The 22,040-nt window shown below is 43.3% G+C and overlaps 1 protein-coding gene across 1 annotated transcript; it reads left to right on the top strand.

Moving 5' to 3' along the window:
• DEAF1 (DEAF1 transcription factor) lies at positions 1-20,403 on the top strand. Its single transcript, XM_088534309.1, has 13 exons — positions 1-575; positions 1,396-1,493; positions 1,894-2,023; positions 3,029-3,175; positions 4,025-4,164; positions 4,891-4,956; positions 6,016-6,142; positions 7,085-7,213; positions 8,019-8,147; positions 12,291-12,541; positions 17,295-17,360; positions 19,268-19,357; positions 19,864-20,403. The coding sequence occupies exons 1-13, from the start codon at positions 266-268 to the stop codon at positions 19,966-19,968; spliced, it is 1,788 nt and encodes a 595-aa protein (XP_088390435.1). The 5' UTR covers positions 1-265; the 3' UTR covers positions 19,969-20,403.
• The last annotated feature ends 1,637 nt before the right edge of the window (positions 20,404-22,040 follow it).

Below are 22,040 nucleotides of genomic sequence, written 5' to 3'. Positions count from 1 at the left end.
TTGGCCAGCCGGGAGGAAGCGCGGGCCGAGCTCCGCGGGAGCCGCCGATCGCCTTCGGACGAGGCCTGGGAACACTCGGGACACTTCGGGCGCGATCGGAAGCGGCTCGGGAGCTCCCGGCTCCGCCGCACGTTCGGAACCGCTCGGGCGAGCTCGGCACCACTCGGCTGCGCCCGGCCGAGGAGCGCTCGGGTGACACCCCCCCCCCCCCGCCTCGAGCCGCGCTCCGGGGAGAACGGCGGGGGCTCGGGCCCGCCCGTCTCGCATGGAGGACGCCGACTCGGCGGCGAAGCAGCTGGGCTTAGCGGAGGCCGCCGCGGTGGCGGCCGCGGTGGCGGCGGCCGCGGAAGGATCCGAGCAGCAGCAACCGCCGCAGCAACCACCACAGCAGCAGCAGCCGCAGCAGCAGCAGCAACAACAAGCCGCCACCGCCTCGGAGTCGGAGGCGGAGCCCGAGGAGGAGGAAGAGGCGGCGCAGGTGACGGCCGTGACCGTGATGGCGGCAGAGGCCGAACACATCGAGATGGGAGCCGAGTCGCTGCCGAGCGCCGACGAGGCCGCCGCCGCCTTCGCAGGTCAGGGCGGGCAGGGAGTGCGCGTGCGCAGCTCCCTCCCCCCCGCCTCCCGGCGGCCGTTACTCGCCTAACGTCGCCCCGCGCGTTAATGCGCCCAAATTTGTTGGTTTTTTTTTTTTTGTTTTGCCTTTTTTTTATCTGAAAATATTTTAACCTCTTACGCAGACTTTTTTTTTTTTTTTTTTAAAAAAAGTTCCCTTTCAAAATTTTAAAGATAGGATCTGGTACACAAAACAAGAAAGGAAAGGTGAAAAACAACCCTACCTGTAATAGCAGGATATTTCTCTCCATGTATCTCCCTCTAGCACTCTTTGTGGTAATGGAAAAAAAAATCCCTAATTTTAGCTAAGGTGACATGTGTTATGCTAAGCACCATAGAAACATTTGGATATAATTGTGGGTGATTTTAGCTGGAACAAGCGTATGGATAACGGCCCCAAGAAGTTAATATGTGCGTACAGGAAGATGGGTGGTTCTCTCTTCCCTTATCCTGATGCTTGTCAGTCACCTCCCTATATTCAGCATCTTTATTATTGATTTTTTTTTCCAGTGCAGATAGAATATTCATTTTTCCAATAGTTCAATACACGTTGGTGACTACTGTTGTGGTCCTGAGGGTGAAGCATGTTCAGCCCAATGCGATTCTGACATTTGATAATAACTAGCTTTTCCAGCAGTTCCATATTACACGAAAATAGAATTGATATTGAACAGGAAAGAGGAAGGAAATGTAATTACTTTATTTTTTTGACATTTATGGTCTTTATCAGGTTCTTTGGATGAAGCAGAATATTAGACTGATTGCTGTTTTATCTTCCAGAAGTCACCACAGTGACAGTAGCTAACGTGGGTGCCTCTGCAGACAATGTTTTCACTACATCTGTGGCAAACGCAGCTTCAATTTCAGGGCATGTGCTGGTAAGTCTGTCCCTTCATTTGAGGACCTTAGAGAAGCCCCATACCTTCTTGTAATGTAAATGAAAATCTTGGTTTGCGTTCAAGCTGTAGAAAGGTCAGCAATATCTTTTTTACTGCATTATAAAGGGGCTCAGCCCCCCAAAAAATCACTGGTTGCACATACAGGTTTCTCTTTATCACTTTGAATGTTTGGCTTTATCTTTCCTCCCCCATAGACTCGCTCTGTGACGGTGCTAATGAAACATGTAACCTTTGAGCTTGGCTGGCTGAAATCTCAAAAAATGAACTAATGGCTGCCACGCTTTGCTGCTGTAGGACAGCTTTGAGAAGATTTGGGGGGAGTGCTTAAATACGTTGGTATTTTAATTCTGTCAGTTCAAACTCTTTGTTTCTTCTGTAGTCCGGGAGAACAGCCCTCCAAATTGGGGACAGCTTGAACACTGAGAAAGCCACTCTCATAGTGGTTCACACAGATGGCAGCATTGTAGAAACCACAGGGCTGAAGGGGCCGTCAGCACCTCTCACACCAGGTATAAGAAAGTCTGTTTTTGAAGTCTCACTTTCCAGAAGGTTTAGCTTTCTCTTCACCTTGATCGTGTTGCTGGGAACAAGTCATGTGCATAAAGTGGAATAAGAAGTCCCGTGCATAAAGTACAAAATTGCATTTTAAGTGACATTTGTCCCCCCTTAACATGGTGCATTTGTATTTCTTGGAACTAGGCAAAGAATATATACCTTTTTTTTTTTCTATGAAAACATATTTTACTTCCTCGTTTGCTGTACCCCTTGCAAATACACTTCTTGAAAAATCTTAAGCTCCTGCTGGGCTGTCACATTGCTTTTTATATGTGTCCCACTCCCAAAGGCAGGTCAATCACTAATATTGATAATGCAAATGGCCTAGTTCTCTATATGGGTCCTTTTCAGGGGGTCTTCGAACATGACTGTGTCTCTCTTTGGGCCTTTTGCTGATATTTAAGGGTCATTTTAGCAAAAGTCCTTGCTAGGATTTCCTTCTGCTTGGCATTTTCCTTGCTGCCCACAAGATGGCATGGCAGCCCTTTAGCAATGAGACACACAGACTCACAGAATCCTAGAATCATTGTGCTTGGACCTTCAAGACCCACCGTAAACCCATCACCACCCTGCCTGCTAAACCATGTCATGACAGTGGCATCCTCTGGGAAGTGTAAGATCCAGCCACAGTTTTAAGCCAGTGTGGGTTACAACCTATGCAGCTAATATAGCGTTTTCTGGCACGCAATATGCTTCATTTTTCAGTCACTTTTATAGCGTTACATCACAGCAAGACTTCTTGAGCCAGGCAGAGCGGGCTCATGGGTTCCAAACTGAATTATCTGTGGTGTAACTTGTGTTGCTGTGAGCAGCTGTCAGCCGCTTGAATTAACCTCGTGATGCTGTTGGCCAAGCCAAGAAGAAAGTCTGAATGTATATGAATGTATATTCGGAGTGCCTTGTCTGAATGTATATTTGGAGTGCCTTTTGGTTGCTGTCACCTTTTTCTTTTCCCAAAGGACCGCAGTCTCCTCCCACCCCTTTAACGTCCACCCAAGAGAAGACTGGAACGAAGTATAACTGGGACCCATCAGTGTACAACAACGAGCTCCCAGTGAGGTGCCGGAATATCAGTGGGATTCTGTATAAAAACAGACTCGGCTCAGGTAAAAATGACCACCTTGCTCGAAGGGTGATGACTCCTCTTTCTCTTGGTACATTTTTGTTTTAAGCAGGATGCTTTTAAGAAGAAAAAAAATGGATGCTTTTCCTGAAGAAAAAAAAAAGGACCACCTAGTCCATTTGGGTATCAGTGTCCTGCGTTTTGCCCTCTTGCTTCCTTGCTCTTTCCTTGGAGACTTTGTGACTTTCTTTTTCCTTAAATTTGTGAAGATATGGGCTGCTGTGCAGTAAATCTTCCAGATAATAGGCTGTCTTTTTGTATTTTTCTTTTGTAGACCTCTTAGAATAGACCCGCATTTCTACAAAGATCTGCAGAATCCCTGTTGGCCTGGAAAGTAGAAAAGTAGATAGTTCGCCTCCTAAGGGGACTTGTTAGTTGTCTTAGCCTCTCTCTTTCTCTTTGTATCTCTGTGAGAAAGCTGAAGAAAGAGCAGAAATTGTCAGCAAGTCTGAGTGCATAGCACAACGTCTGGTTCATGCACGGAGCGTTTCCTTCATAACCAGAAGGATTAGAAATTTAAGTGAAAATTAAGGAAGAAATAAAACCTACGGTGTTTCTCCATTCATCCTTCCTGTGGATGAGTCATCTTTTTCTAGCCTGTTGACAGTGAGGCATGAAGCTGGAACTTGCTAAACATGCTCAGTCATTGTAACAGCTAACGTAAGAATTGGCAGAGTTTTCCTAAGTCGATAAGTAGCAGGATAGCTTGATTTCATAGTCGCATTGGATTAATTGCTGTTCTATCCAGCAGCCTCAGTGCCTACTTCTTTAGGGGAGCGACGAAATCATCTTAACCCTTATTACCAATTTCTTCTTTTCTAACTTTATTCAGGAGGCCGTGGGAGGTGCATTAAGCAGGGGGATAACTGGTACAGCCCCACGGAATTTGAAGCCATGGCAGGACGAGCCAGCAGTAAAGACTGGAAAAGAAGCATCCGCTATGCTGGGAGGCCACTGCAGTGCCTTATTCACGTGAGGATAAACTTGTCTCCTACATTTTGCAGGAAGGGGTGGGTAGCACCCGAGCTGCCCAGTGCCACGGCCAGAGCCCCATGTGCTGCCTCTGCAGAGTTATGTGTGGCAGTGCAGTGGGGCTGTCTGATTTGCTTGAGATTCGGGGATGTGAGAGAAATTTTTCTAGATTTTTTTTTCTTTTTAAAATAGCATTTTGCAAAACGTACTCACATTTTGCAAGTAGAAAAATGGAAAAATGGGCTGCAGTTTATGTGGCAGGAAGTCCAGCCTTCAGCTCTGCACAGCAGCAACTGGAAAGCGTGTGCTCTGCCCGTGATACTGTAATTCAGTAACCTGAGCTGCTTAATTCTGTTTGCTTGACAAACATATTCTTCATTTGTGCCATTTATTATTACTTGACTGCTTTATTTCCTGCAGTGTTCAGGTGCCTGACAGAGAGTGTGGCATTTCCGTTAGGCTGACAGTGAATTCTCTTGGGCAAAAGCTTTGTAAAGTCTCAAAAAATCCACATGTTCTTGCTTTCTGATTTTAAAATTGTTTGTTCTTCCTTCTCTCCTCCTCTCCACATGCTTTCTATTACTGGATGAAGTCCCGAGTGAGGAATAGATATGTCGTGAAGGGAGCTGGCTGATTTTTTTAGGAGCATACAGTCATGCTCACAGTATTTTTAGTGTTTGCTAATCACCATTGCTCTGTGCTGAATTTATAATCTTCCTGTTTCAGGATGGGATTTTAAATCCTCATGCTGCCTCTTGTACTTGTGCTGCCTGCTGCGACGACATGACTCTGGTGAGTTGTAGGTTTATACTAGTTATTTTTTAAAAAAATTAAGCAGTCAAGCTGCCCAGGAATCTATCAGCGGGTCATGAACATTATGGGAGTGCTCACAAGTATTGTGGAGGCAGCATATTTTGTCCATGTTGCATAAAAAAAGAAAATAAGGAAAGAACTGCTTGCTAGTCCTGTTGCATAGGCAGCCTCCAATGTTCTTAACTGCTCCTCAGTAAAATGGGTGATTCCAAATGCTGCTTCCCCCTCAGTCTTTTTTTTTTTTTTGCCTTTTATTTGTATAAAATGCCATTTCTGGGATATCAGAGCTGTTTGTGATTTTATTGGACTCAAATTCCACAAGTATTTTGAGCTGGAAAAAAGCAAGTTTATATAAGAAAGTGGGGTTTTAATCTTGTCATACTAAAATATTTTCATTTTTGTTTCTCAAAAGTGAGGGTAAGGTCCTGAAATCAGAGGTGTTTAGCTGAACCTGGAGTACTGTCTTACAGCCCTTCTCACCTGTGAAGTAGGTGGCTGAAGTGTTGCCTAGATCTGAAACTAATTGCTTCCTGTCCTCTCTTCACTCCTGTTGTCTTTTCTTCCACCCTCCTGGCCAGAAAATAATTATTTGCTCAGTTCTGCTCCTTCAAATAATAGTGGGAAACAGCAAAACTTGTGCCTTTATAGCTGGAGGCGAGCCCAGTGTGAGAATTTAGAATAGCTGTTTTGATAAAGAAATATTCAGGCAAGCACACAAGTAATTTTAGAATATTCTGCTTGCTGATGTGAGTGATATCCATTTTGAATATCTATAAAGCTGACATTACAGGGACACTATCAGGTATTAATTGTTACAGTATGTCTTAAAGACTGTAAAGTCTTAAATTATTGTTTTTTCACAGGATTCTTTGGGTTTGGAGCTGCGGTTTAAAGGGCTCTCTGATCAATTGTAGCAAATCAGCTATTCCCTGGGAATAGCTGCTGCTTGACACTACTCTCAGCTGTATGTGGAAAGATTGTAGACCCATAAGCCCAAAGAAGTGCTCTGCCAATGTGTGTTTTATGTCTCTGTGATAGAGTGGCCCTGTACGACTCTTTGTACCCTACAAAAGGCGGAAAAAAGAAAACGAAGTGCCTGCAACTCCAGTGAAAAAGGATTGCTCCAAAAATATAACCCTGCTCCCTGCTACAGCTGCTACCACATGTAGGTTGTTTTCTGCTGGTAAAACCTGCTTCCCTGTTTTGAGAAATTGTCAAACTAGATATTTTATGTGTATCAGCAGCCCTGTGCAATCAGCCAGCTGAAACAATTTGCTTGCTTTCATGGGCATTCCTTTTCATTGACTAGTTTTATTGGCTCAGTCTCTTTATCCAGTTTCACTTCCCATTTTTAGAAACTAGCAGAGTGTTGCCACCATCTGGATCACAAATAGGCAGGTTTACTGACCTGGCTTCAGGAAACTATTTTTTAAGCCTCTTTGTGCACTTTCCCAGGGAATGTAAGGTTTCATGAGAGAGCTGTGGATTAACTTTCCCCCTTCTAGTTTATCTCTTGGTCTGACAGTGCAGGGGAAGGTTAGGAGTCCTGGCTTTTATCTGTCATATCTTTTGGCAGGTTTTTTCACCAAAGACCTTTCCCCACCATGTAGTAAAATGTGTGCTGCTGCTTTAAACATGCTGGAAAGCAGTCTCTGAGCTGTTGAAATCCTATCCACAGCCTCAAACTCATAACTGAAAGAGGCAGAACTTTCATCTGCAGATGCCTCCCACATTCAGCACACGTGCTGTCTCTTAATGTTTTTGATTGTCCAACCATCTGTTGAGAACAGAAATTAATTTGCAAGCCAGTCCATCTCACATGTTCCCAGTCACATTCATGGGCCCCTTTTGGTTTTATCAACTAGCATCAGCTGGGCAGTAACATTGTAAAATGAATTGAGGAGGAAGCTGCCAAAATCCTCCAAAGAATGCAAAACTTTTCCTTCCTATTTTCAATATTATGGATATCCGAACTTGGATAGCACAGGTCGTTTCCTGACCTGTGAATTCTGTGATTTAGGACGAATCAGAACAGGGATATCAGTAGCTAAATAACCAAGGCCTCAGAGCCGAGTGTTGATTATGAAAGTGCTTCTGCTGTTTCCAGTCACCGTGACTCCTTCTGGACAGATCACTACCTCTGGTGCTCTGACTTTCGACCGTGCGTCGACAGTGGAAGCCACAGCAATCATCTCGGAAAGTCCATCCCAGGGTGACGTTTTCACTGGAGCCGCCGGTAAGTTTTTGGGCATGTGTTTGCTTCACACTCTTGAAAAACTGTAAAAAAAATAAAATAAATAAAAGGAGGGGTTTCGACCTGCACTGCAAAGGGAAGAAATGTTTGGAATGCTGCAGGACGGATTTGGTTCTCAAGAGCTTAGACAGAGGCTCTACATACCATTGCTTGGAAATGATTTCAGCAGCTCGAAATCTTACAGCTGCACAAAAGAAGTTAGAAGTTTCTCCAGATGCTGATGTCCAAAGGAAATCGAACAAGTAAATCGAAATGCTCCTTTTCTGTTCTTCCAGTTTAATTCAGATATTACTTTTAGTGATGCTTAATACAGCAGTTCACCACCTTCCCACAGTTACTCATGAGCACCAGCTGAGATCACTGCTCTTCAGGTCATGGTTCACCCGGCTTATTTTGACTTCAGTCCCGTGAAGATCACACCAGACTTCTGTCTGGCAAATGATGCATCATTATGTGTTCTGCTGGAAAGGCTGATCAGCAGCTGAAGGAATTAATCTCCCCCGAAAATATAATTTGGAGTCATCAGTGTAAATATACAGGCTTGAGAGGAGAAAACAGGGAGTAATCTTTGCCAAAGCCTTTAAAAGTGGGAACAGAGAGAGATGAAATCACCGTGCAAAGTTACCTTGCTTGCTGGTGGTGCAAAATCATACCATTGTGTTTCTCTTTGGCAACCCTTGGGATTTTCACAGAGTTTAAGAGCTCATATAAATATAAAAAATCTGGATGGGAGAAGCCTAATATATATGTGAGTGCTGCGGTTTACGGTGCTTTTGTTCCTTTGCAGTCCAGGACACCAATGTCCAGCAGCCCTGCCGGGTCAGTCACCCAGAACCTCACTATCCAAGTTACCAGGACAACTGTCAGATTTCACCTTTTCCTGAAGCCGCCCTGCCAACATCTCATCCAAAAATTGGTATGTTTTATATCCATGGCACCATTAATATCCAGTTAGCACTGCTTGAGTTTACCTTGTATTCTTTCCTTCTTTTTGAGCAGATGAGAAGAGAGTTTTGTTTTTCTTACTGCCCCCTGCCTTTCATAAGGCTTCAAGATTTTTGTTGCTGCTTGGGCAGTATTTGGTGTTTGATCTGAGGATGGCATCCCCTTGCTCAGAGATAAAATGAGAAGCTTTCCTAAAATCTCCCACATCTCTTTAGGAATCTTTGCTGGATTCCTACTTTATGGATCCTGTGCTGGACCCATACTCTCGTGATGGAGGCAGTTTCAGGCAGGTGTGATGTGCTGCTTTCATGCCCCAAGTCAGTCTTTCTTCCCCTAAGGCTAACACTGGTGCTGAAATGATAGTTGTTTTTTTAACAAGTGCCAATGGGAGCCTATCCTGCTTGGTCAAACAGATTCTGGAGTAAAAAGGAAAAGGAGTCCAAGGTGACAAATGCAAATCAGTCACTTAGTGTTCAATAGAGCAGGTTAAATTGATTATCAAATATATCAAGAAATGAAATTGCATTACATGAACTTAAGGCTCTTTCATTTGTAGAGTTGGCATAAATTAAGTGAAGAAAACAGCAATTTGTTGTGTGCTGTTGAAAATTGAGTGTTGAAGAAACTGGTATTACAAACATAGGAGTGTTCTTGCTTTCTGATACAGCAGGGGATAGTCTAATGCTGTCTGGTTGATGCTTTAAGTAATTTACAGGCCTCTACTTCTCTTGTTTCTATGATTCTGTAAAGTTCCTGGAGTCACTGACACTGAGGAGCTGTCAGACAGGCAGGTTTTGATCTCTATTACTGTTTTCTCAGCCATCAAGAAGAGGTCATGCAAATAAGGTATCCACTTGGTCAGTTCAGAAGGCTTTCAGTTTTTTCTCCTTTTCTCCTCTTTCATTCAGGCCTTTTATTTACTTTTCCTTTGTCTCTTTCCCTTAGCCAGATCTTGATGCTATTAATTAAATATTATGGTTTTTTTTTGTTTCGTTCTTTACCAGTGAAGCAAAGGTCCTATTTTTTATCTTGACTGATAGACCTCTGCTAAACAGAGATCAGAAGTAATTCCCATTAGATAATGTTGTCAAATGTCAGGTGATAGGGAAAAGGTGACAGTGAAAAAAAGTTCTTCTGCAAACAGTTCTTGATAAAAGACAGGTTTATTTCTTGCTCATTTGTATGTTCAAATAGATCCATGCCAGTCATGTGCAAGTGGATTGAAATTATTATTTCAATTAAGGAGGTTTAATTGTAAAACTGTCATTTTGTCTGGATGATAAACTTGCAAGGCTGTCTGTCCAAAAAGGTCCAACAGTATTTTCCGAGAATTTCTGAGTTTTTTGATACGTCTTCCCTTTATCTCTGAGAGTGAAAGTGCTGGAATTGCAGCCTGCTTCAGGACACCATGTTGGCCGGTTCCTCCTCAGGACAGTATTTGCATTTGAATTTTAAATATCATTTCAAGCACAGCCCTGGAGATGTTTTCCAGAATGAGACATCTGTTGTTCGGAGTTTCTTTTGAGTAGTTTTCCTGCAGTGAAAGCTGTTTGAGAGACTAAATTGTTTTTTTCTGGAGCCACCTTAGAAAGACTAACCGGACTAGAGAGCCATTTTTATGAATATATGTGAAGATATCCAAAAGAGATTGTGAGGAGAGGTTGTTAATGAAGTGAGAGAGCATTAAGTACCTTTAGCAGTCCACCTTCTACATGTTGTTCGAGAACTTCCTGCTTTGTAAATTTATTTTCTTACGTCTCGTTTCCAGCAAGAAAATCTAGCTGCAATAACCTTCCTTTCTAATGGAATAGTTAATAGTTTAATAGTTAGTAGCCTGACATGGAAACTATGTGGTGGTCTCCAGGGTACCAAACTACCTTCCTTGTGTGTACCTGATGCACAGAGAGATAGTCTTATCGAGGGCTCTGTGGGAGGTTGTTGTTTGTAGCAAACAGGCAGTATTTTCAGCAGGATCAACGACACAGGAGCTGGAAGAAACTACCAGGCAGAGGTGCAAGAGATGTGAAGCACACCTAAAGGGACAGCAGACAGTGCAGGGATGTGAGCCCAGTTTAAATGGCTTAACACCCCTGATGTCCTATCTCCTGCTGGGTTCAAAGCTTCTCCGTGGGCAATGGCTTTTATCAGTTTGAATGGTTCTGCATTTGTCAGAGGAATGTGATAAATCACCCCCTATTAAAAAAACACAAGGAATGCTACTTGTTTTTGGTGCCTTGAAAAGCTGATCCAAGCCAGGCAGGACAGTGTGTGTTTTCTGAGCCTGCACCACCCACTCATTTTCCTGTGTGCTGAATCATTTTGAAGCTCCTACATAAATATGGATAGAAAATTCCTAAAATAGCCTGTTGGTAGATTTTTCAATCAGCAGGGCTACACAGATGGGAAAATAGTCCTGCCTTCTTATGCTATTGTTTCGGTTTGGTGAGCAGTAGAGTGGGGAGTTTTGAGGTCAGCAGCTGGTAGATGTGAATGTCTTGAGCTTATTTTTTTGGCAGGTAGTATGTATCTATAGCTAGAGGTAGGAAATCTTGGAAAATGTTGGGAAAACAAGACCAGCAAAGCTAGATAAGGTTTGTTCCTGGAAATGTTGCCTGAGGTGAACGTACACGGTGTGTTGTTGGGCTCCTCAACCTAGATTTAATTTCCTCATGCTAAGGCCTCCCAGGGTGTATGCAAACTTAGCATTACAGCCAGTATTTTGAAAAGTAAATGTTTTAGAGACACAGTAACTGATACATTTTGTGAAATGTTTCCAAAAGTAAGTCCGAGAAAGGTATTGTTGGATTTCTAGGACTTGTGCTTATTTTTCTAGGATAGGTTTTAGAAAAGGAAAGAATATAGAGACTCAGTAATCGAGAGATTGGGAAGATTCAGGGAAACCATTTTGGGGTTACTAGGGTAAGACTTTACACTTCTTTGTGCTGGTGGCTTCCTAGTTAATATATTCAAACCTGCAGTTGTTATTAGGGTTATGGTTAGTATTTGCGAAAGCAAAGGCTGCAACGTCTCAGTCAATTTGGTTTTATTCTCTTAATATACTTTGGGAGCAGTTTTGCTGGGTTTCTGTGCTTTCCTGTTTAGTTTTATAGCTGTGGCCTTCTGGTTTATACAAAAGTTAAGAGCTATAGATGAGTTCTGGAGGAAAGGGCTGCAGACAAGAAATGACTCCTTTTTTATTATTTTTTTTAAGACTGTCCAACTTGATAAATGTTAAGCAAATATCAGTGGATGTGAATGTCTTATGTTAAACTTTGTATCTAAACTGTGTATGTTGGTTCCCATCTTTGGGCTTTGGAAAGCAGGGGTTTCAGAGATGCTGTGAACATTGCTACTTGGAAAATCCAGGCTGGCACATTTGAAATAGATACAGGCAACTACGAAAGTCTTTTAAAAACCTGTTGGTGTTTCACTTTTTACGTGTGTAATTGTACACTTACAGTTTGTTTTATGGTTGGAATCTAAGATGATGGGGTCCAAAGAAATACCAACTGTTGGGGTTTCTATAATGAATTTTCCAAAGTATATTTCTGGAAAGTGTGCTTATGTCATATGTGTATTTTTGAGGTGAGGAGGCCTGCCCTGTTTATATTCCAATTTTGTTTCAGGGTTACTGTTAAGATCAGATTCCGATAGGGAAACAGAGGGGAGCCTAGCATGGATTTGTGCCTATTTTTTAAGGTTTTGCAACCCAAGAGTTTAAACCTGTGTAGTGATGACACATTTGGTATTTTAAGTCACTGAAGAATTTTTATAACCTCATTTTAGCAATAGTTAAGGGAAACATAGGCGGAGCATCCTGATGAGAGTGGCAGACAACTTGTTGGGGGTCTTATTTTCACTGCTTATTTGTGCCTCTATGCAGCAGTGCTAGGGGATGTTAACTCCTTCCTAGAGAGAACAGCGGGGTTAGGGGGTTCTTCAGGCCCCTGGATTTGATGTTAACCCTTGGGCTTGCTCTGCACAGCTCCCATTCACGGGAGGTAGCTGGAAGCCTAGTTGGATGGAGGTTTTGGTAGAGATTGTAACCAGAAGCACGTCATGGAAACGGAATGCTCTAATTCTACATATTTGATTTTGCTTTCTTCATATTCAGTGCTGACCTCGCTCCCTGCCCTGGCAGTGCCCCCCGCCACCCCTGCCAAAGCCATATCCCCTTCGGTGGTGAACGGGCTGGAGGTGACGGAGCAGCGGAGCTGGCTCTACTTGGAAGAGATGGTTAATTCCTTGCTCAACACGGCCCAGCAGCTGAAGACTCTCATTGAACAGGCTAAACAGGCCAGCTCCTCCTTCCGCGAGGCCGCCGTCACGCAGGCGAAAATTCAAGCTGACGTGGAGAGGAAAGAGGTAATGATGCCAGAGGGGGTGAGATGGCTCAGCCAAGGCCACCTTTTGGCTGAATGATGACCAGAGCAGTGCCTTGCTGGTTTTCAATGGCTGGAACTGTGGTTACAGCCCTTAGAAGTTGCTTCTCGAGTCCTTGATAGCAGTACCACTAGAGAAACCAGTTATTTGTGTCGTGAGGAAAGGAGTGAGCTGCTCTGGGTTTCCAAGAGTTGAGGGTAGCAGCCTAGTCATATAAATAGCTTCATGTTGCAAGTCCTGAGCTCTTACACCAGCCTCCATAAATTTCTGAGACACGGGCACTGAATTCCTGTGAACCCCAATTCAGGGAAGGTCCTGAGCATTCAGCTATGTGTGATCTTCATGGCAAGGGAGCAGGGCTGCCAGAGGCTTCTCACTGCCTGAAGAGGTGCAGGCATGAAAAGAAGAGCAAGCTGGGGAGTCTGTGAGGAGGATAAAGGAAATGCTGAGCTGTTTTACTGGGCATTGCACAAGCTGATCTCACTTGAGGCCTGTGGTAGGACCCCAAGGCAGGCTGCAATAGCAAGGACCACAAGAGTCTTCCCTGCAGGCTGGCACCCAGGAGCCCTTCTCTTTTCTGTAAGAGATCATGTGCAAAGATTGTCCTTTTCTCCCTGGTTTTCTTCTTGAAAACTGATGCATGTTAGGGGCCCTGAATTCTTCTTCATGGCTGAACCCAGCTCCAAGCCCTGCTGAACACATTCCCCTTTCTCCTGCAGGTCCGCAGCTGCCGGTGTGGACTTGAGGGAGAAAGAGAGGACAGTTTTACTGAGACTTTGTTCCACTGTCAATAGCTGATGAACTTCCTTCCGTTGTACCCCGCTGCCTGCTGTTGCCATTGGCGTTATTGCTAATGTTGGCTTTCCATGGATCCGTAGGCGTGAGCGTGCAGCAAGAGGCCTTGAAGAATTGTGTGTGGGAAGACTTTGCTGGGAGCTGAGAACCCCTATGACAGTCCTTGCAGCCTCTTTGGTATTCTTTGCCACGTTGTCTCTGCTAAACTCTTCCGTATGCTGCATCCTTGATGTGCAGGTGTGTGATATGTTGAGAGTCTTAATTCTTCCCCTGCCTTCCAGCTGGGCAGGAGGGGTATTTGTGCTGCTGTTCAGTTTGGGGTCGTCTGCTACCAAACAGCTGGGCAGAGCGTGGGATAGTGGAAAAACTGGAAGCTTTGACAGTCTATAGCTGGAAATCTGGCTTAACTTCGCGCTCTGCTTCCTTTTCCAATTTATGTGCCCTCTTCCCTTCTGCTCTTCCTAACTGGTTTCTGGAACAGCAGTTCAGTGTCTGTTCCAGATGAGGCAGAGCCACTTACTTCCCTGTGTTTGTGCTTTTCTGGTTTCATGAGCATTTCTCTCATTTGTGATACAAGCCTCTTTCTCACTATAAGTTTGTCTCTGGTCATAATTGGTTTCTTGTCACTTAAGGTATATGAGAAGAAGGAATAGGAGTAAACCTACTCTTTACCAGTGCCCACAAAGCTTCTAAGGGCCAGAGAACAGATGGGGCCCCCTTGGCAACCTGTCCTTTTATTAATGGGGCAGTGGATGTAGCAGAGTGGACGCTCCCAGGTAGGAGTGCTCCCACTTCGCAGAATTTCTGTGTGGCTCTATGTTCCTACATGCTTAGAAATGAAAGATTGCTTCATTATGTCAGAGCTGCTGCAGAGCAAAGGCCATACACCAGATTAAATTATAATAGAGCTGCAGATCCAGCTCTTCCTGGAAGAATGACTTAATACATATCAGGATTAAAGAAATCTGTTAGCAGGAGCAGGCTAGTTCCCAACCACATACACTAACTTCATTGCTCTGCCTGGAAATAACAGGTATCCTAGCTTGCTCCAGTGATGCAGAGGTATTTCCCCAGTTCAGCACCTTGTCTCTTGAATTCCAGTTTCTTTCTTAGGGCAGCAAATCTAATAGGAATTTTGCAGGAAGATTGGATCCCTCACTGCCATCCCAAACACATGGCAATACCTGGATCTTAAGCAGTCAGAATGAACAGGATGACTGAATTGGAAGACACTCAGATTTTAGAAGGAAAAAATAAGCATTGAGCTGTGCGATAATGGAATATAAATGTATGTCTTCATCTGTAGTTAGAGGAAATGTTGGAAAATACATCTGTCCTTCATTCTTCTATGTCTGGCATGGATTTTTGTGTTCACTCTGCCTTGCTCCTATATGCTGAAGGTTAGTGGCGCATAATGCTCGGCATGAGGGTTTTGGGAGATCCTTAGCTGTCCTGAAGAAACTGTAGGCCACAAATCCCAGACCCCAGACCCGAAGGCTTCACTGACACAGGGGCTGCCCTTGGATTTCCAGATATGAAGATGAACCCTGTTTAGAAAGCTGAGTGGCCGTCAGCCACGTGCTTGCTGTATGTAAGCAATAGGCCCACATGCAGCTCGTGCTCGGCCCATGTATGGCTTTCTGCTTCAGAGGCACCAAGTATAAGTTATATTTGTGTAAAATTCTCTGGAAGTGGTAGGCAGAAGGAAAACTGAACCATAAACCACGCAGTTCAGTGTTTATGCTAACTTTAAAATGAATCATGCTTGTTACAGACGATATCAAAATATTTGTAAGCTTTCCCGTATCTGGCCTCATTTTAGCCTCATTAAATAACTTGTGAATGAGTGTATCTGATCTTGTGGGTATCGTCTCAATTTTTGTTTCACTTGCATAAAGGGAAAAAAAATGATGGAGAGGGTGAGCGGATCAACAAAGGCTCCGTGTCTCTCGCAAGAGATATTTGACCACTTGGAAGATTGGCCCAGAAGTAGTGGATTAAAGACAGTACTTTACCCAAAGGTTTATGTGCTTTGAAAATGTAATTTTTTTGAGAGCGCATTAAGCCATCATTTATATCAGATAAACTTTAAGAAGGGAAAAATATGTAAACTCGCCAAACCCTGTGCCAGAAGACATTGCTGGAAAATAACAAAGATATACCGGAAATGTGTTAAACAGTAGTCCTGGGTAAATTTAAAATAATTGGGGTTGAATTCTGAAATCTCTTTTAAACCAACATAGTCCCCCTTTCTTAATGTAGTGGTATCTATAGGGCCCTGTCCATCTGAAAACAAGGTGGAAGATTAAATCGGTTAACAGCTGGAGCATCTGAATTCTTTTTTAGAAAGATTAAAACAATTCAGGGCTAGAGAGTAGGAAATTAACCTAAAAAGCGTTGGGCATTTAAGAAATGTTGCTCTGGCAGGCAAAAAACAGATTATACTCTCAAAGGCACCAGTGAAACCGGCTGAGAATTGCATGTTGGCAGGAGTGGCTCTGGAAAAGGTTTCGTGAGAGAGCTGGACACATCTGGCTTGATCCTTCCTCTCATCGCAGCGTTTCCTTCTTACTTTCTGAATGCCCTGGACTGTAAACATCGTGGCTCTGCCATAACTAGAGGACACGCTGCTCAGGTGGGTAAAAAGAAGGTAGAAGAAGGTTACACAGGTGGTTCCCCCACTACATTTCAGCAACTGGGAGAAGAGATGGAGGAGCTCTTGTCACTCAGACACAGACAGTGGACGGCTGAACTTCTTGATCTCTTTCTTGCTGGAAATCTCCCAAGGACGTGGGATTAGCCACATTTATAGAGGCTTAAGTGGATTCTGGTGATGGAAAGTGTTTCAATTGTGGAGCTGTGGCACTTTCTCAGAACTGAAATTCGCTGTGTTCACTGGCACGCACGTGGCTCCGCGCAGGCTATTGCAGGGGGACTGTGCTGGCAGGGCCTATGTGTGCAGTGATTTCTGTTTGTATTTAAACGACATCTAGCCTCAGGTTTTGACATCCGTATTTCTACCTACATCCCCAAAAAGAAGTTTAGAAGCTTTATGTCATTCTCCTAGACTATTTCTACCCAGGGCTCTGAAGGGAGGGTCATTTGCAGTTTTTTTTCCAGCTCGATTCTCTGCCTAGATGCAGAGAAGTGACTGATAGAGTCCAGTGCCAAGCCCTGAGTCCCAGCTTCTCCACTCCAGATATTGCTAGCAGTTATATTCTCCCAAGAATCACAGTTATTTTCTCCCTCAGGCATAATAAGGTAGATTCTCTTGCCAGAAGCCCCAACTGAAGCTCACAGATATATTTCCTGTCTTAAGGAGAAGGCTTTTGGCCTGGACAAAATTTCGGTCTTCAAAGAGTAGCCTCAAAAGAATGATTTTGAAATTTCATTACATATGATATACACAACTTTTACCTCCAGAACACCTGAGGAACTGGGGATGCTCTGTGTGTGTTTAGCGTAGCTGATTAGTCTGTCCTTCATCTCCCTAGGAAGTCTTTTAATTTGACTTTGTCATGGTAACAGGAAGGTTTTGAAGGTTGCGGTTTCACAGGAGAGTAAATACTGTGATGTCAGGTCATAGAGACACTCTGAAATTAAGCCTTTAATCTCCTGATAGGTTGGGTCTTACTCCTGAGTAAACCTACTTTGCCTGAAGGTGCAGGTTGCTTTTTTTTTTTTTTTCTTTTTAACTGTTCCCAGTGGGATTTAAAGCAGAGTTAATATGTAATCAAGTTGGGCTCAGTTTTGAAAGCCTTGGAGGAGCACTCAATTGGACTCATGAACTTATTTGAAGTGCTCTTCCATATGGAGTTTGGGGCCTGACAGGAGAGTTTTGTGGTAGAATCCTCAAGAAAGCTTTGTGGCAGGATCCTTTCAACTGTGTGTGTCATATGTTGGCTATGAAGTAACCAGTCTGGTGTATTTTTCATTGCAGCAGTACCAGAACCAGTTATTTCAACAAACAGAAGACGTAGATGGGAAAACAGAAATCATCATCAAGGTAAGCTGAGCATGTCTCATGTTCTGTGAAGAATTCTTTGGGATATCTTGTTCTTTATCTTGTTTCAATTAAAGATACAGAGTTTTCTATTATTATTGTGAAAATCATCTTTTTTATATTTGGCCTAGTCTTCCAGCCCGAGCTCTCCCTAGCTGAACTAATGCTCTGTTCTAGCCAAGTATGTCCAGTTCACATTAGGTTCTATGTTTCACAATCCTTCTATGTTTTCACCATCTTTCATCATCATCTGGCCAGATCGATCAATCTGAGTCACTTCTGAGTGATAAAATTGCAGCTTTATCTGATGGGTATCACTGAGGTGTGACTGGAAGTTCTGGGTTTTGTCTTGCAAGCTGGCTATCAAAGACACACAGTTCCCTTAGGCTTTCAGAATGGGAATGTAAGTTAAACTTCAGTCCACACACATGATTTAAGACCTCATATCTTTATATCTTATTCAACAGACCTTTCCAAGATCTCTGTGTACAAGTGCTCATAGTGCATATTTTCAATGTTTCACAATACTGTGCAAGTTAGGGGCAGATTAGTGTCCTTACAGAGAGACTTTGCAATTTGGAGCAGCTCTAAGCCTCCTTTAGGTAGCTTAAGTTTATGGCTGTCCATTAAGAATAGAGTTCAGTCACACTGACTGTTAATTGGCGTGATGAACTCCGTGTTAATCAGGGCATTGCTGTTAGGCTCCTTGTGCTTGAAAGAAGAAGGAAGTTCATGGAATTAAATATTGCCTGTGTTCTGTGCCGCACTAACAGTACCTTCACAGCCAACAAATGCTTCCTGTTGTGGCCTCACACTGCTCTGACTTGCTAATGATTTGTCAGTAATTTAATGAGCTGCAAAGCTGCTCTGTGCAGTGTTTATTTCAGTGATGTTTCCACCTAAACATACAGGTTATGTTAACTGATGTCATACGAGATTAAAGTGCTAGACATAAAACCATCCTTTAAAAACCAAGTGTGATTTGTTAGCCCATAACCCATCTGTCCCATCTTGTCGAGGGCTAAGCCCTGGGCTTCTGCTATCATTTTTCATTTTTACTCTTGTTTTCTATTTCTCTTTTGTCATACTGCTTATATAATCATACAGCTTACAAATAAAGGAGGCAAGCCTGTTTAGCCTATAGTTTTTTAAGGGTCAGACCCCTTCTCCCTCCTCAAAAACAGGGAGGTGTAAAATTGAAAGGTGCCATCCTCGTGACCATTCTTGTTGTCCTTCCCCAGACCCTGCTCTCGGGCACATTTAGGATTGTAGACCTGAAAGGCTGCCAAACCAACCTGTCTTTTAGATTTTGGAGTTAAATGGAGAATTCAGGTATGGATTGCCTGCATATGGCCTATGCATTGCTGTCTGTCTGGAATACAGCCGCTGTTGGTTAAGAGAGACTCCTGCAGAAGTCTATATTAAGCCGAGAGGAGCTGACATAAGTATCCTGTATTACAGAGGGAGGCATCTGTATTTCACAGTGGACAGATTTTCATGGCAAACCATGTATCACCCATGGTTTTGAAGGGCTTCTTGCACTCCAGAGAGGAAAACAAAGTTAGATTTCTCTTTCCAAAGCAATCCCAGAGGAAATGGCAAGAAGAGTGGAGGTTGGAAAACACACCCAGAAGCCACTGTGCCTATTTGCTTTATGTGTTGAGAATTTATTGGCCAACACGTACTAGGGGGGGCCGTAATCCCCCAAGCTTTCATCTTCACACCACTGTCGAGTACATTTCCAGATACATGCTACAGAAAACCTCAGAGCAGTTCTGCCCCTCTGGTCAGCCTGCCTGTCCTTGCCACCAGTCCTATACTGTATCACCTTAGAGGACCCATATTCCTCTATAACGATCTCCCCATTGTTGTCACTTCTGCCAATGTCACTTTGCCTTTCATTTTCACAGCAGTCCTGCGTGAACTGCGGGCGCGAGGCAACGAACGAGTGCACGGGATGCCATAAAGTCAACTATTGCTCCACTTTCTGTCAGCGGAAGGTAAAAGGCTATTGCTGAATTGCTGATTGAATGTCCAAAGAATGTTTGGTGAATGTGCAGGAAGCCAGACCTGTAGTGTGCTAACTAATGTGAGGAAGAACAGCAAGACACCTGATTTGAGCAAGTTGGTTACATCAGTATTCGGTTAGCTTGCACTGGTGTGTAAAGAAAGTCTGTTGGGAGGTAATACTAGGAATTGTATTCCTCTCCTTTACCATTACTCAAGTAAGATGCCTCATATGATGCTAGAGATATGTTGAGGTGTCTTTCAGGAGTGGGTTTGGATACATTCTGACTCTGCTTTATTGAAACTTTCCAAGTCCTAACTGACATTGATCAGTGCTGGACTAGGCACCAGCATTCAGCTCCATCTCGTTTCCCCCTCTAGCATTGACTCAGTTCTCAAAAACAGCTTCTGCTGGGGCTGAGTTTGGTTTTGCAGGCTGTACAGGGCCCTTGGGCTGTTTTTTCTCCCTGACATTTTCATTCCCACTTCCCTTTTGCAGGACTGGAAGGATCACCAGCACATGTGTGGCCAGTCAGCCACAATGACGGTGCAAGCGGACGAGGTGCACGTCACGGACAGCGTGATGGAGAAAGTCGCTGTCTGACCAAACTTTCCTTCCTTCGTTTTCCAGGAACAGTCCCGCGTGGCCGGCTGGATCGGCCAGCCAAATGTGAACGGTCTGTCATTCAGGAATCAGACTCTTCTCACTAGCAAACTCGCTTTTTGAAAGGCTTTTTAATACTTCGACAGCATTTGCCTATTCCAAAAGTTTGAATAATGCAAAGACTGAGAAAACCTGATCTGGGGCAGGGGTGGAAAAAACTCAAAATGAACAAAAAAAGCCAACTATCTGCCATGTGCCAGCTGGGAGCCACCCTCAGTTTAAGGAAACTTTGACCTTGCCGGACTGAAATTTCCACTGTGTGGATTACAGTGATACCATGTCACTTGATACGGATCCAAAGCAATTGCTGCAGTGCGATTTGCCAGTGTTTCCTTCTCCCTGTGCCTCCCTACCTCCCATATGAAAAAAGAAAAAGGAATAATCTTTCATTTGGTTTATTTAATTGTCTTGAGAAAGACAGTATAAACTCTTAATTTGCAATGGAAGGATTTTTTTTTCCTGTGTTCCTTCTGTGCTGGGCAAATTTGGAACACATCAGAGCTTCTGCACTTGAATATAAGTGAAAAATAAAGTGTTGTTAAATAAAATAAAATGCAGTGAAGACTTGAAAGTGCCCTACTTTGCTATTTAATTCCCACTACAGCACTCTAGTCTATTAATAAATGAGAAAGCCTGAACTGGTTAGGAGCCCGTATGACTAGAATGCAGTTTTGGTTACAGGATGGTACCTACCCCTATATGTTTGTTTTCATATAGAAAGATGGCTTGCATCTACATTTTTCAGCAGGAGAGGTGGCATTTGATGATCTTGGCCTGCCATAGCTGCACCTTGTAGCAGCCATCTAGCCAAAATGAGATCTGATCAAACCCAAAGTCAGAATATACAGATGTTATCATATCATTGCTATTTAGTAGCAGCTAATTAGAGAAGTGATGAGCACTGGGAAGTTATGTGCTTCATTCATTGCAGTAGTTCAGGCAACAAAGTCCTTTAAGGTATTCCTTTAATAATTTAGACTAATAAAGCTCTTTCATTTATTTTTTTAAGATGAATGCATCAAAGTTGAGGATTCTTGTAAGCATCCACATCTCTACCTTGGTTCTTTTTTCAGTCTTAGCCATAACAACTGAGCATGGTGTATATATCATGTCTGATTATTCATTCTAATTTCATATTGTTGAAGAAGGAGGATTGTTATTCCTCTTACACTATAAGAGGTGCCACCTTTGAATCGCAGAGTGACCCAATCCAGAACCATGAATGTTATGAAAAGGGCAAAATTTTCACCCAGCGTTCACCCAGGAAAGTAATAATGAAGAGGATAAAAAAAATGGAGAATCTTTAATCTTAAACTACAGGTTTCTAATAAATCCATTCCCTCCCCTATGAAACTCTTTTTTTTGATTGTTACAAGGAGGTGGAAACTAGTTTATTATCTCTTCTGCCAGTCTCCTGTACCACTGAGATGTCTCTTCAGGAGGACCACTCAGTAGGGTTTTCTTTTTTGCCTGCTGCTCCAGCTCCTGAGAAGCACCAGATGGGACCTCTTCACAGACAGATGAATACTGATGTCCAGCACAGGTTGGTGGCAGTTGATTAATGGTTTTGAATCCTTCCTTCATGGAAAGCCAGGCACAAACTAAGGCAGAGTATACAAAAAATACATGTGTAAAACTCCTGGAAAAACTCTGGCTTCCCAAAAGCGTTTCTTCAGTATTTCTACTAGTTTCTTCTTACATTGTTATATTATGATTGCCTGTTCCCTAAATCTTAAAGAAAATTATTATTATATTTGAAAAGATGGTCTCAGTCAAACCCCTAGTGACACAACTGCAACCTGCAGGTTGCCTTGCCTCCATCTCATACCCATTAAAGTTTTGCTTACGACTAAATGAAATCCTGCAATAAGTCAAATGCCTCATGCTGCTATTTGGATAAAAAGCCAAGTTTGTCACAGCAACCTGCTTCAACAGCATCTTTGAGTAAGAGAACAGCTCTTTGCATAGGTGCACTACAGTTGAGCCCTATGTATCCACCTTTAAACCCAAGG

The sequence above is a fragment of the Tinamus guttatus genome, unplaced genomic scaffold (assembly GCF_059628265.1).
Source record: "Tinamus guttatus ecotype Peru unplaced genomic scaffold, ASM5962826v1 Tinamus_guttatus_pri_ptg000546l, whole genome shotgun sequence".
NCBI lineage: Eukaryota > Metazoa > Chordata > Aves > Tinamiformes > Tinamidae > Tinamus > Tinamus guttatus.
Note: the sequence above shows the minus strand (reverse complement) of the source record. Positions and strands in the feature narration are given on the sequence as shown.

What these genes read in the sequence shown, in the direction of transcription:
- DEAF1 (XM_088534309.1), top strand. Translation starts at nt 266, where the DNA reads ATGGAGGACGCCGACTCGGCGGCGAAGCAGCTGGGCTTAGCGGAGGCC. An exon ending in GGCCGCCGCCGCCTTCGCAG is followed by an intron (nt 576 to 1,395) that starts GTCAGGGCGGGC and finishes TTTATCTTCCAG; the next exon opens with AAGTCACCACAGTGACAGTA. An exon ending in CAATTTCAGGGCATGTGCTG is followed by an intron (nt 1,494 to 1,893) that starts GTAAGTCTGTCC and finishes TTTCTTCTGTAG; the next exon opens with TCCGGGAGAACAGCCCTCCA.